Here is a 15,241-nt window from a genome sequence, read left to right as displayed (position 1 = left end):
TGTGATATGAGTGCTATCGAGACAACTATCCATCAAAGTCAAATTGTATAAATACATTTGTCTGCCACACCGTCGCACTGCCTTTGAAAAATTAGCGGGGAAATATAACGTTATTTTCCGAAACGTCTTAATTTTTGGCGCAATTTGTGAGGCTTACGGGAGGGATTGAGTAAACAGTATTATATAACTCAATTTTTCTCAAAAACGAGTATGGTGACAACTATTTTTCAAAACGTTATGACGTTCCATTTTTTTAAAAGAATAACATATCTTACTTTTGCCAAATCGACACCGTTAGAAATATTTCAAAAAATCAAAAATGTGCATTTCAAATGTTCATATCTTGCCGTTGTTTGGGTCCACCATAACGTTTTTGGCTTTATTTGAGTAAGAATTAATGCTTTAAATGGTAAAGTTAGATTTTTCTTACCATCTTTAATTATTTTGCTTCAATTTGAACCCAATTATATGAGTATATGTTGATTAAAAAATCATATTTATTTTTTTTCAATAAAAAACGTTTTTTACTCCAAAATTGCAAGAATGTTCAATATTCAGCAGTAATTTTTGGAAAAACGAAATCGACAACATATATTTTTTTTGGCAAAATTTGATTCACTGTCAACTGAAGAATGAAATATCTTAAAGCGAAAAAATTCTCACCGTCAGAAATAAACTGTTGGATATGCCCTTAAGCTCATAGTACTTAACTTGTCGATATAAAATCATACCATCCAACTCTTCAATATTAGTGGCTGTACACAGGGTTTCCCCTGGGTCAATTATTTTTTTCGCCACCTCTTTCGCCAAAACAATATATTTTTCAACACTGTGTGAGGTGTAGTCATTACATTGAAGGGTTACTCTCATGCCAACCTTTTAAATAGATTTCTTCATAACGACAGTTTCTTTTCTAGACCATTGTTAATTAGTCAAACTATATGTTTGAAACCCGTGTGTAACTGAAACGACTTTGAAGTACCCACTCAAATCAATGATCTATATAAAAGTTAAATGATAAAGTTTTAAATCAGAGACCTTTCTTGCTATTGAACATTTTTCGTCATAACAACAATTTTCTTTTCTTGACTATCATTAAAAGAAGGAGAGGAAGCTTACAAATTTTGCTTCAAACACGTGCGTCGCTAAGTGGTTTATAAATCCCTTTTGTGATATGTGACAGAAGCCATTAAACCATATCATTTTGTCATATGAAATAATCAACACCTTTATTAATTAGTCCTTTGATGGCGATAGCTATGAATGCAATCAGCTGATTATTGATTTTCTGTCAAAATCTAAACGAGTTCAAGGTGAATTCCAAGTATTGTCTGATCGGTCAAGTCAGAGAAACCCGAAAAAAGTAAATAAACAAGATGGCTGAAAATAAATCGTTTAATATATTTCTTTCGCCAAATTCTTTCGCCAATGACGAATTTTAATCGCCACAATTATTATTTTTTCGCAAATTGCGAAAATGGCGACCGCCAGCGGAAACCCTGGCTGTACAACAATGTCAAGGATACTATTGAATCAGAAGAAAAAACGGAAGAGGACGAGTTGGAAACAATTTTTGATACATTGAGGGAAAAGCAAAAAGTTCTTATCAAAATCCTTTAGAATATCATGCTTTTGAATTTCCCTTAATGTATCAAGAATTGTTTCCAACACCTCAACTTGCGGTTTTTCCTCTAATTCACAACTATTGTCAAATCTTCTTAAACCCTAGAAACTGTGCTTCTTTGTCTTGTTCAAATAGATTTTATCTTTGTGTCATACTATCATGGTCACGGCACCAATATCATAAAGTGGTTTTACTAAAACTGCATATGTAATAAGAAAGACGTCTAAATTGTATGAATTTGTATTGATGTTTGAACAACTATATATAAGAGTAACAGCCATTATCATGAAATTTTCAGTATAACTTACTATCAATTTTAGTCATGAGAAGAGCCGAAGATACATGGCTCAAGACTGTAGTAGTAAGATTTAACCTTTTTCTTTATTTTAGGAGCACCACCATCAGACAACCGTACAGATGCAGCTGTTCAGTTTGTCCTGGCATGTCTGGTTAATTTACCTGTTAAAACTTGTGTCTCATTAGCTAATCAGGTAAAATTTAATTAGGAAATAGTTTTATTGGGATCAGACTTCTTTTGGTTAAATTCCAAAATAAATTTGTCAAGTTATAAATGTTGCTTTAACATCATTTTGGTAAAATTCCTGAATGTATGTTTTATATTTAATTCATGAATAAACTTATGCAGTTTTTGTCCTCGGAGAAAAATTTAAACAAATGCACATAAAAAATGTTTTATCTGTGCATTAAAATCTTAAAAGGAAAAGTGTATTATATATGATTGAGATAGCAATGCAACAATAACTCTCAGCTTTAAATACCACTTTTATTATAAAATTAGCTAGAAATAGATAAATCTCTACTTTTTGAGAAAGAGTAAAATTTCAACTTTTTTATATATATCCCCTAAATGCCCTATTATATAGTGTTTTTTGTATTGAGATATTACATTCATTCAAATATGTAGAACACAGTAAGAAAATTTGTAAGGAAAAGCCATGTTATTCACATTTTTACCAATATGAATTTACATCCATTTCAGATATTTTTGGAGCCATTAGGCCAGGTGGTTGGATCATCTAAATCCAAGTCTTTATTGTTATCTGCATGTCAGACAGCAGACGACACTAACAGACTACAGGAACTAGGATGTATGTTAGGGGTAGGAGAATGGACGAGTCAGATACAACAGAAATGTCAGATAAAGATAACAGATGTAGAAATTATACCAGAGGAGGAGGCTGAGATGATTGTTCTGGATGATAATGACGGAGAGGTTTGTGACATTAAATTTTTGAAGTGTAGTTTTCACTTTTAAGGGAATCCATAGATGTAGACTGTGCTTCCTGATGAAACAATCTTTACTTAGAATTTGTAATTATTTTGGTATTTAGTCAATATCTTATGTAGGAAATAAAATAAATAACAGGCAAAACCTTTATATTGAAAATTTATGCTTTTACCAGGAAAGTGATGAGGACAGTGATGTAGCATCAATAGCTTCCCTGAGTTCCATTCTATCTGATGGTGAAGATGATGATGTTCAGATAGTTTCAATGGAAAAAGCATCAGTTGTTAAGAAAGAAACAAAGCAGGAGATAAAAGAAAAAGAAGGATCAGTAGTGGTTGAGTTATCAACTGGTGACGAGGACACACAAACAGAACCTGATATTGAAGATGCAGGTTGGGAAATTAAAATAATAAGATCATACTATATAGATACAAGAAGATATGGTATGAGTGCCAATGAGAGAACTCTCCATCCAAGTCATAATTTGTAGAATTAAACCATAATAGGTAGAGTACAGTCTTCAACACGGAGCCTTGGCTCACATCAAACAGCAAGCTTTTATAAAAAAAAAAGGGTCCCAAAAATGACAAGTGTAAGACCATTCAAACAGAAAATAAAGACTGGTTTATTATCAGAAATAATAGAAATAAGTCAAAATAGACAGATAAAAAATAATGCCAAAGCTCTGTTAAAACAAAACAGGCCACACACACACAGCATTTTAAAAAATTGGAATAATAATTGATAGGCTAACTATATTTCACCAACACCAGTACCAGAAGCTGATGTATTGGAATTTCTCAATGCTCCAATATTTTTTGGTTTTACTATGATTGCAGTGTTGGTTTTATAATTACCACCCATAGATGTGTTGTGCACAGAAAATTTTGGAGAAGACATTGCTTTTATCTAATTACAAAACTGTGGAACATACATAAACATGATTATTGGTACAGTTATTCTTAACAATACCACAATTAAAAAAATTAACAATGGGGAGTTGTCATCTTTGAATTTGCTTATATTACATGTATTACCAAGACATTTAGTTATGAAGTATTTAAGATCTAGATTTCTTGAGTGAATAATAAGTAGATGGATTGGTTTTTTTTCAGAATTCAAAATAATTGATGAATTAGATGAAGAGGACAACAAGACACTTACATCAGAAACCAAGGAAACAGAAGACGAAAAAGATAAAACAGCTGCAGCAGAAACAGACGATTCAGATATGGAAATCATCACTGAAGAAGAGGCTCAAGCAAAACAATCAAATGCCTGTGAGAAAGTTGTAAATACTATTCGTAAAGAAGAATTTGGAATCGGTATAGAATTAAATGAAGATGGACAAAGATTGAAAAGAGTTCAGGATGAGAGACTTGGTAGAAGTTTAGACCGTTTGTCAAAAGATTTGTACAGTAAAGATACTCACTTTGTGTTGGAATTGATACAGAATGCAGATGACAATGATTACCCAGAATTCTTAGCTAGAAATGGACAGATGGCTTCTGTGAAGTTTGTTATGCAAACAGATGGAGTGATTGCCCTTAACAATGAGAGTGGATTTGTAGAGAAAAATATCCGAGCACTTTGTGATGTAGGAAGAAGTACAAAAGGAAAACACAAATTTGGATATATTGGTATGTCACTTCAGAAATTTTTAAATATATATAATCTATGTCTTGTTTCTGATTTTTACCTGTGTCACCAAAGCAAAAGCAGACCTTGTAATAGTTCAACTCTGTCCTATAGTCTGTCTTTCCCAACTTTCAACCTTGAAAATTCAGTGTATATTTTCAAGGTCTTTTTTTTTGTGAAAAAAATGCATATACCTATCATGAATATTTTACAAAAATGAATGTTCTTCATCTTTAAAAATTTGATTTTAAAGTCAGATGGAGTTAATGAATCAAATTTTTCTTAACAGGTCAAAAAGGCATAGGGTTCAAGTCAGTGTTCCGTGTGACAGATAAACCAGAGGTGCATTCTAATGGCTACCATATCTGTTTTGATGTACAGAGTGGACCAATGGGGTACATTCTACCACACTGGGTAGATGATAAATGGGAAACAAGTGAAAGGTATACAATAATATATTTAATCATTTACTATTTAATTTTAATGCATTTTTTCTTTTGATTTCATTAGATACATTGTAATAAGTTAATTTTGATTCAGTGCTATAATGATATTTATAACTTTTTTTCAACTCTAAATGGTATCGGTAAAAGGCTCAACAAAAAGCACCATATCTATGAAGGGCCGTTCTGGTCATAATTCATTTTGTTACTTACATTTGTAGCAAGATAAATTGTGATCTGAAAGGCCCTTCATACATATCCATCTTTAGAACCAACGCATTGTGCTTGTGCTGTCTTTATCAATCAGTTTTGCAACTTCAGTCAAACCTGTAAACAAAGGTCCATCTCAAAAATAGACAAACTGAACTTATTGGAAAGGTGACCTTGGAGTTTGGAACTAATCATAGAATACATTTAAAAAACTTTCAATAACTAATATGCTTTTCCTGTTACCATTCACTAAAAGTGCAACTAATATGGAACTGCCAGAACTGCAAAGTCATCTTTTTGGTTAAACTTATCTTTCAAATTTGATGTTTATTTCAGTTGGACAACAAAGATAGTCCTTCCCTTGAAAGAAGAGATGAAGATTCATATGAGATCATTAGCTGCCAGATTTAATGACATACATCCATCTTTACTGCTGTTTTTACACAGATTGAGAGAAATAACTATTGATAACAAGGTCAGTTTTACTGCGTATAATCAATTATAAGAATTAAATGTCATATTCAAATCATGTTTACAATTGAACTATCACGCCATATAGCCTTTTTGTACTAATGTGGCGTAAAGCAAACAACAATCAATCAAATATTTAACTGTTAATGGTCGAGTTTGTTTTTTATGAAGTTGAAGTCCAATCAACTTAAACTTAGTAACTTAGTTCACCAGTTCCCTTTGATATGATCATTCTAATTTTAATGCCGAAATTAGAGTTTTTACTCCAATTTCACCTTCAGCTGAACATAGAAAATGATAATGTGGGCGGGACTTTAGTGTACTGTAGACGCATCCTTGTTAAAAGTAAACTTGTTTTTATGCCCCACCTACGATAGTAGAGGGGCATTATGTTGTCTGGTCTATGGGTCTGTTCGTTTGTCGTCCGTCCGTTTGTTCGTTTGTCCGTTCGTCACGCTTCAGGTTTAACTTTTTGGTCAGGGTAGTTTTTGATGAAGTTGAAGTCTAATCAACTTGAAACATAGCACACATGTTCCTTATGATATGATCTTTCTAATTTTAATACCAAATTAGATTTTTCCCCCAATTTCACTGTCCACTCACTTAACATAGAAAATGATGGTGAGAGTAGGGCATCCGTGTACTTGGGACACATTCTTGTTATTCCTATGCATGCATATATGTTTAACTTGAAATCTTCCAGTATTCTAGGAAAAATATTTATTTTTATTTTGAAAGTGCAATATATATATATATATGTTACATATTTGTTTCCCATTTTCAATTTATCAGGAAACAGGTTTTATTGATTTATGATAATATTCATGTTAAATTATCAAAGAACATATAATTTCAGGTAGAAAATTCGTCCCAGGTGATGAGGAGAAATGATCTAGGTAATGGTGTGGTAGAAATAAAACACAACGATGGAACAGACCGATGGCTGGTCGTCAAGAAAATGTTGGATGCTTCAAAAATATCTCTCCAGGTTTGGCTAAAATTTCATCATCTAGCACTTCTATAAAAATATTTCTTCAGGTATGACTTAAATTTCATCAACTTGCACCTGTATAAAACTATCTCTCCATGTATGGCTTAACTTTTGTTAACTCATACCTCTACAGAAATATTTCACCAGGTTTGCCTGAACTATTTACCAATACCAGATGCAAAAATTTCTGTCCAACTATGTCTAAAAATCTAACTTTTACCAAATGATTTGCTAGTTTCTTATCCCTTATCTACCTGTATTATCATCATTGGTTAGTCTTGATCATGAAGCAAACATATCAGCTCTTAATCTTCTTTTGTAGGCAAAATCTGGAGTTGAAGTGGAATCTACAGAGATAGCTTTGGCGTTCCCTCTGTTAGACCAGTCCATTTTAAGTAAGGTAAGTAATGAAAAACTACACAGATAGCTTTGGCATTCCCTCTAAAATCAGTCCATTTAAGTAAGGTAAGTCATTGAGAATCTTCCGAGATGACTTTGGCCTTCCCTGGATTAGATCAGTCTATTTTTGATAGGGTAAGGAAAGAAGAATCAACAGAGATTGTCCTTCACTCTGTTAGAATGGGTTCTTAGTGTTGTTGTAGATATATGGAGTACTGTAAATTCAGTAATTATAGTGATGATTTTATTATTGCGAAAAATGAAAGGGTTATAATCACAATAATTTAAACTGTAATTTTGAAATTTTTATATGAATTAAACAGGATTTTTCTCAATATCTCAAAAATTAAAATTGCATTTTAGTCTAAAATGACAAAATCGCAATAATAAATGCATGAAATATTTCTGAATTGGAATTCTATGAAGTTGTACCACAAGGTTTCATACCAAAAAAGGGAGGTAAGAATTGATATTAGAGGTTATGGTTCTAACCATTTAAGAATTGAAGTCAAATCCAATACTTTTTCTTACTTGTCCATGTTTGCCCCAATTGTTCAGGGTTTGTTCTTTGGGGTCATATCAAGCTGCATTTTATTTGAAAAAGCAGATCGAAATTTTGCAATGAAAAAGGGTGAAATGAAATCAAATTACACAAAAAACACTACACATCACTAAAACTAAAATTCTGTTTTGCTTGTCAGGTCTTAAATTTGTTTAATGTTATGTTTGTATTATGTTGGTAAATCCTAATTTTTATCCTTATTTATATTTACAGGTTATGCCCCCTAAACAGCCTGTTTTTGCTTTCCTGCCTCTAAGAAGCTATGGATTCAGATTCATAATTCAAGGTAAGTTTGTGAGACTGGGAATTTCTAAACTCCTATTTCAAAATCAAAGCTTTTTGAATTGTTTACAGGCATTACCCTGTATATCCATGTGCCTTTTAAGCCCAACCTTTCTTTTGCTAAATGGACTAATGTTGATGAAACTTTCCATGCTTGTAAACATACTTTAGGGGAGATAATCAAACTTACTGGGTACTTTCTTCAATATTGCAATATACTTTAAAAGTCTCTCAAATAGGTATCACCTTTTAAATGATTGAAAGAAAATTGATTCAACTTTACACATATCATTGAACATGACATGGGGATGTGCTCCAAGTAAAATTTTCTCAGTCCATCTTGTTAAAAGGGATATAATTGAATTTGAAGAGTGGGGTTTACTTTCGTAGATTTAATCAAAGTTCGTGTTTTTCACTTAGATGTCAAAATGGAAGAAAAAACATGGAGCCCTGTAGTTTAATATATTTTTCGAAGTGTTCTGGGATTTAAGGTATATTTGGTTAGTACTTTGAAGATTTTGTAACATTTTATACATTTTCAGCTGATTTTGATGTTCCATCTAGTAGAGAGGATGTGGATAGAGACAGTGCATGGAATCAGTGGATTAGAAATGAAATCCATAAACTCTTCTTAGAAGCTCTTGAAGTTTTCAAGGTAAGAAAGATTAGACTTGTAAAAAAAAAATATTTAATGAAATAGGCATTTTAATGTATAGTTTTACTGTATTTTCAGTACAATTTTCTGATGTAGATAATATTATACACATTTTTCTAAACCTTCACAGGTTGTGTGCATTAGTCTTAGGAGTGAAGAATCCTTCAGTCAATACTGTCCGTCAGGAACACAGATACTCATAAATGCTCAATATTTCCAGTTCAAGCTATTAAATGGTGTAAATTTCACTTTCAGAGTCATAAAGAGTTTACTGGAATGAAGGCCCTGATCAACTTTCTACAGTTTGTCCCAGTAGAAGATGAGATCCTTGATTTCTTCAGACCAGTTTCAACACAAATTTTGAAACAGCTAAGGGCTAAACCTTGTCTACCTACACAGCCAAATAATAAAGGTTAGTATCTCTATACTTTTAGTATTAATGCACCTTAAATATTGTTTTCTAATAAACTGAGCTTCACTTATTATAGTTAACAAAGCTACATGGTTAACATTTGGCCTGGAGAAATATTGGGTGCTATTTAGCTTTAAGTTGAGAGGTCACAATGTCAAGGTCTTAACCTTATTAAGGAGCTTTGAGTTTAAGTATAGAACTACTATTTTATATTCAATCTACTTCAATCAGTATCCAATGATTGGTATGATAAGAGCACAACACAAATTTACAAGCATCTGGATCTTTTTTGATGTACCATTTATGCATTTCAAAATATATTTTTAGCTCACCTGTTCTTAAAGGCCAAGTGAGCTTTTCTCATCAAGTGGCGTCCTTCGTCGTCGTCCGTCGTCGTTAACTTTTACAAAAATCTTCTCCTCTGAAACTACTGGGCCAAATTAAACCAAACTTGTCCACAATCATCATTGGGGTATCTAGTTTAAAAAATGTGTCCAGTGACCCGGCCAACCATCCAAGATGGCCGCCATGGCTAAAAATAGAACATAGGGGTAAAATGCAGTTTTTGGCTTATAACTCAAAGACCCAAAGCATTTAGAGCAAATCTGACATGGGGAAAAATTGTTTATCAGGTCATCATTTATCTGCTCTGAAATTTTTAGATGAAGTGGATAACCCCTTGTTGGGTTGCTGACCCTGAATTGTTAGTTTTAAGGAAATTTTGCTGTTTTTGGTCATAATCTTGAATATTATTATTGATAGAGATAAACTGTAAACAACAATAATGTTCAACAAAGTAAGATTTACAAATAAGTCAACATCACCAAAACACAATTTTGTCATGAATCCATCTGCTTCCTTTAATATTCACATAGACCAAGGTGAGCGACACAGGCTCTTTATAGCCTCTAGTTTGTCAGAGTTTTAACAGAATTTTAAGAAACCTTTTCAGATAATAAGGACATACATTTCTAGGAGTTACGCCCCTTTGAACTTATTTACTTTAATGTACTACTGCAACAGTTTGTCATCTCAACTCCTCTGAAACCACACAACAGAATTTCATGAAATTTTGTAGATAATAAGGACATACTATTTAGATGTGCATATTGGCAGATAATTTATTTTTCTTATACAATTTTTTTTTCTTACACTTATTTAATTTCTCTAATGGCAATGTGGGGACGTGGGGTATGTGAGCGTGCTCACTAAGGTTCTTTAATTTTCACATGTCTTGATCGGTGTGAGTAAAAAATTTCTCCTCACTAGTGAAATATCTGTTCTCAGTAAATGATGAGTCAAAATTTGATCGTGAAACTACTGGGCCAAGTTCATTATAGACAGAGATGATTATAAGCAGCAAGAATGTTCAGTAAAGTATGATGTACAAACACATCACCATCACCAAAAACAATTTTGTCATGAATCCATCTGCTTCCTTTAATATTCACATAGACCAAGGTGAGCAACACAAGCTATTTAGAGCCTCTAGTTTGTCAGTTGTGTTCAAAACATATATTTCTCTAATTATACCCCACGCAACGAGTTGCGGAGGGTATATTGTTTTTGACCTGTCAGTCCGTCAGTCAGTCCGTCCGTCAGTCCTGTTTCTTGTCATCGCAACTCCTCTCAAACTATACAACAGAATATCACGAAACCTTTTCAGATAATAAGGACATACGCTGTAGTTGTGCATATCGACGGGAAATTGTGATTCAATTTATTTTCTAGGAGTTAAACCCCTTTGAACTTTTTTGCTTCAATATACTTCTGCAACAGTTTGTCATCTCAACTCCTCTGAAACCACACAACAGAATTTCATGAAATTTTGTAGATAATAAGGACATACTATTTAGATGTGCATATTGGCAGATAATTTATTTTTCTTATACATTTTTTTTCTTTCTTACACTTATTTAATTTCTCCAATGGCAATGTGGGGACGTGGGGTATGTAAGCGTGCTCTCTAAGGTTCTTTAATTTTCACATGTCTTGATCGGTGTGAGTAAAAAATTTCTCCTCACTAGTGAAATATCTGTTCTCAGTAAATGATGAGTCGAAATTTGATCATGACGTCAAAATGTTTTGTGACAATTTCCTCTGAATTTTCCTATTGTGACGTCATGGAAAAAATCGAGCATGCCTGATGCCTTCACATATAAAGAACACAAGTTTCTGAAAATCTTTGAAAAAGAAGGATAACAATCATCAGAGCAACAATTTCCACCACCATAACTCGTGTATTAGGATGTAAGTAGCAGTCTGGTGTGTATAATACACCTGATTGCTATTTGTCCACCATAACTGTACATCACACAGGTTCCCTTAAAATTTTGACGTCATAATGGAAAGGTGATTCTTGTATCACATCAATAGTTCAAGCAGATTTTCTGGTCAGCTGAGAATAGCGATAAGGTGTACATATGTTTGCATACATAAAAATTAAAATCATACACTCATGTTTGCTAATGTATAAAATGTGTACATTTTAAACTGAATGTCAGTCAAAACCTCATTTTATTTTTCACATAATTTGGTTGCTTGATCTTAGTAATCCTTTTTTTAGATATATAGATTTGACAATAATGATATAGTACACATTGTGTTACAGGTGTTGTGTCTTGGAAGTTACCTACACAAGTTGTCACAGTAAAGGATGCACTCATCCGTGAAGTCGTCACACCTGAGTTCTTACAGAAACATTTTGACCTTTTCTACCTCCATAGAGAAGTTACAGACATGTTGAACCCAACCTTGATACAGTGTCTAGGGATAGAATCTCTAACCACTAATCACCTGATACAGATTGGAAAGGCTATAACAAACATAGGCAATACTGAAATAGGTAAGAAAATGTTTGTTGTTGGTATGTCTATTTTTCAGGTGGTTGAGGTTGGTTTGGTTTGGTCTGTTGTAAAGTTCAACTCTTTTGGTGATTTCTGATAGCCTTTTAGTAGGAGAAGTTTTAACACAAAAAATCTGTCAATGGTTGGTGAGGGTTTTGGGCTAATATACTTAAAAAAACTGGATTGCCCTTGAAAATTCAGCTTTATATGGGAATATATTTACTTCTAAGTGAAATTAAGTGTAATGCTATGTATATGCTTTTGGCACTACAAAAATAAATGTCATTTTATTGATGCTAGAGCTGAAACTGGTCAGAAATATATATATATTGTGAGGACTTTTTCACTTGAGCAAAGTCAGCAGTTATCCAAAGGTTAATGTTAATTTTAAGATAGATTATCTTGATGTAATAACCTCTTACAAAATATACCACAGCATATGTTCTAGAAAACATGTATTATATAAGTTAGTTGATTACAAATATTAGCCTTCATATCATGTTATTTAATTTCAACTTTGTAGATCCCAATGCCAGGATATTTCTAATAGCCAAATGGTTAGCCTGTGTGTATCGTAGCTTGGATGAATTCCATGACAACCAGGAGATTTACAGTGAGCTAAAGAAGATGAAGATGGTACCTCTGGCTTCACAAGTCTATATATCTTTGGAGGAGAATACAGTCTTCTTTCCTCTATCGCTGGAAGAGATCAAAAGATCCCAGCAACACAAAGGTATGATCAGATAATGTTTCATGTATCTTTTGTTTGTGTAATGCTGTCTTGTTTCCTCCTTTTATTGAATTGAAACAAGGTCACAACAGCACTGAGTTTCTGCTCTCTGGTGGATAAATAGTGTTAATGTTTGCAATTTATGCAAACCATACACTATTCTGGTTCTATTAACTTTTTTCATTGAGATTGAGATTTTGATATGCCTTTGTCATTTTCAAGGTTACACCCCTACAAACAAGAGGAGCTCATATTAAAACTGTATAACAGCATGTACCTTTTTTTTAGATCCTCTGTCTTATCTACAAGAAGATATGAATACTATCCATCCATGGTTTCTGTCAGCACCCGACAATGAAGTCAACTCACAGGTTCAGAAAATGTTGGCCAAACTGAATGTCTGTCAGTTAACACCACATGACGTAATCAACCATCATATACTTCCTGTTTTAAAGTCAGATATGTGGAAGGTAGGTTGGCACTGGACATTGTAAAAGCAACTAATAATCAGTCAATCAATATTGAAACTTTCCACCCCTATAGTTTGTTTTGTATTGTCAGAAGATTGTCTTAGATTATTTTTTTAATTATTGCAGGAATTCTGAGATTGATATATTTTGCCTAAAGTCATGGAAGGAACACATGTTTCCCAAAATGTATACTCATTTGTTATATAATCTGAGCTTTTTGAACTATTGACTTCATACAACAATCACTTTTCCATTGTGGCCTTAGACATTTTCTATTATGAAGTCAAATTTTACATGAACCTTTTTGATGTCCAGTAATGGTAAACAAATAGCTTTAAGGTGTATAATGCTCTTATAACTTTATTTTGTTTTCAGACAAAAAGCAGGGAAACATTGATAAGCTACCTTGTCTACATCAAAGACCAGACAGATAAGAACAGTTCATTGGTCAACATGGATGAGCTAGCTAATGTTGCCATAGTGATGACCAATCAGGGTGAAAAAAATCCTCAAAAGGATAATGTTCATTTCACGCCCGTATATGGAAACAAATATAACTTGGTACAGACATTCCCAGGTATTGTTTAATTTGTATACTGTAATTTCTGAAATTATTGTGTGTCTCATCGGGGTATAAGCGTGATGTTTTGTAAGCGTGACAAAAAAAAGTCAAGTTCTTATGCCAAGAAAACAGGAAATGTAGTCTAGTGGGAAACAGGACATAACAAAAAATGAGAATTGCTTACATACATAATGTAAGCAGGATACAGGAATCCGACAAAACAGTAAGTGGAATCTGGTATCAGAACCCCCCAATGAGACCCCAATTATTCGATGTCTAGTTATTGAGGAAAATACAAAGTACAACAATATTGGGTTTACAATACACCTTATCGCTAATCCTGGCTGACCAGGCCGTTGAACTTTTGACGCATACAACAATCACTTTTCCATTGGGGCGTCGGATATTTTGTTTTATGACGTCAAAATTTACAGGAACCTATGTGATATTCAGTAATGTCTGTCAAATTGCGATAAGGTGTATAATAAGAACTAACATAAATACTTTAAGAAGTGATATTCCTTTATAAAAATTTTTGCAGTTGCTTTAGGATATTTCATTTTTGCCTGAAAACAAGGATTTGCAATAAAAGAATTAAATGCTCACATTATTTTCTGTTTTTAGCTCACTGGGCCCAAAGGGCCAAGTGAGCTTTTCTCATCACTTGGCGTCCGTCGTCTGTCGTCCATCGTTAACTTTTACAAAAATCTTCTTCTCTGAAACCACTGGGCCAAATTAAACCAAACTTGGCCACAATCATCATTGATGTATCTAATTTAAAATTTGTGTTTTTTAACCCGGCCAACCAACCAAGATGGCCGCCATGGCTAAAAATAGAACATAGGGGTAAAATGCAGTTTTTGGCTTATAACTCAAAAACCAAAGCATTTAGAGCAAATCTGACATGGGGTAAAATTGTTTATCAGGTCAAGATCTATCTGCCCTGAAATTTCCAGATGAATCAGACAACCGATTGTTGGGTTTCTGCCCCTAAATTGGTAATTTTAAGGAAATTTTACTGTTTTTGGTTATTATCTTGAATATTATTATAGATGGAGATAAACTGTAAACAGCAATAATGTTTAGCAAAGTAAGATTTACAAATAAGTCTACATGACCAAAATGGTCAGTTGACCCCTTTAGGAGTAATTGCCCTTTATAGTCAATTTTTAACCATTTTTCGTAAATCTTAGTTAACTTTTACAAAAATCTTCTCCTCTGAAACTACTGGGCCAAATTTTACCAAATTTAGCCAGAATCATTATAAGCCTATCTAGTTTAAAATTTGTGTTTTGTGACCGGGCAAACCAACCAAGATGGCCGCTACGGCTAAAAATAGAACATCGGGGTAAAATGCAGTTTTTGGCTTATAACTCAAAAACCAAAGCATTTAGAGCAAATCTGACATGGGGTAAAATTGTTTATCAGGTCAAGATCTATCTGCCCTGAAATTTTTAGATGAATCGGACAACTCTTTGTTAGGTTGCTGCCCCTAAATTGGTAATTTTAAGGAAATTTTGCTGTTTTGGGTTATTATCTTGAATATTATTATAGATAGAGATAAACTGTAAACAGCAATAATGTACAGCAATTTAAGACTAAAAAAGAAGTCAAAATGACCAAAATGATCAATTGACCCCCTAAGAAGTTATTGTCCTTTATAATCATGATAATCAATTTTTAACAATTTTCATAAA

General features: G+C 33.1%; 1 protein-coding gene across 1 annotated transcript in view; it reads left to right on the top strand.

Annotated features, from left to right (window-relative positions):
• LOC134721834 (uncharacterized) overlaps positions 1-15,241 on the top strand; it is a 40,149-nt gene that overhangs the window by 11,348 nt on the left and 13,560 nt on the right. The window contains exons 10-24 of the mRNA XM_063585084.1: positions 2,015-2,115; positions 2,625-2,858; positions 3,049-3,265; positions 3,989-4,513; positions 4,801-4,954; positions 5,501-5,639; positions 6,492-6,623; positions 6,949-7,026; positions 7,801-7,873; positions 8,412-8,524; positions 8,780-8,936; positions 11,548-11,781; positions 12,306-12,515; positions 12,801-12,982; positions 13,358-13,559. Of these exons, the coding sequence (XP_063441154.1) occupies positions 2,015-2,115; positions 2,625-2,858; positions 3,049-3,265; positions 3,989-4,513; positions 4,801-4,954; positions 5,501-5,639; positions 6,492-6,623; positions 6,949-7,026; positions 7,801-7,873; positions 8,412-8,524; positions 8,780-8,936; positions 11,548-11,781; positions 12,306-12,515; positions 12,801-12,982; positions 13,358-13,559 (2,751 nt within the window). The remainder of the gene's footprint in view (positions 1-2,014; positions 2,116-2,624; positions 2,859-3,048; positions 3,266-3,988; positions 4,514-4,800; positions 4,955-5,500; positions 5,640-6,491; positions 6,624-6,948; positions 7,027-7,800; positions 7,874-8,411; positions 8,525-8,779; positions 8,937-11,547; positions 11,782-12,305; positions 12,516-12,800; positions 12,983-13,357; positions 13,560-15,241) is intronic.

This window comes from Mytilus trossulus, chromosome 6 (genome assembly GCF_036588685.1).
Source record: "Mytilus trossulus isolate FHL-02 chromosome 6, PNRI_Mtr1.1.1.hap1, whole genome shotgun sequence".
Taxonomy (NCBI): Eukaryota; Metazoa; Mollusca; class Bivalvia; order Mytilida; family Mytilidae; genus Mytilus; species Mytilus trossulus.
Note: the sequence above shows the minus strand (reverse complement) of the source record. Positions and strands in the feature narration are given on the sequence as shown.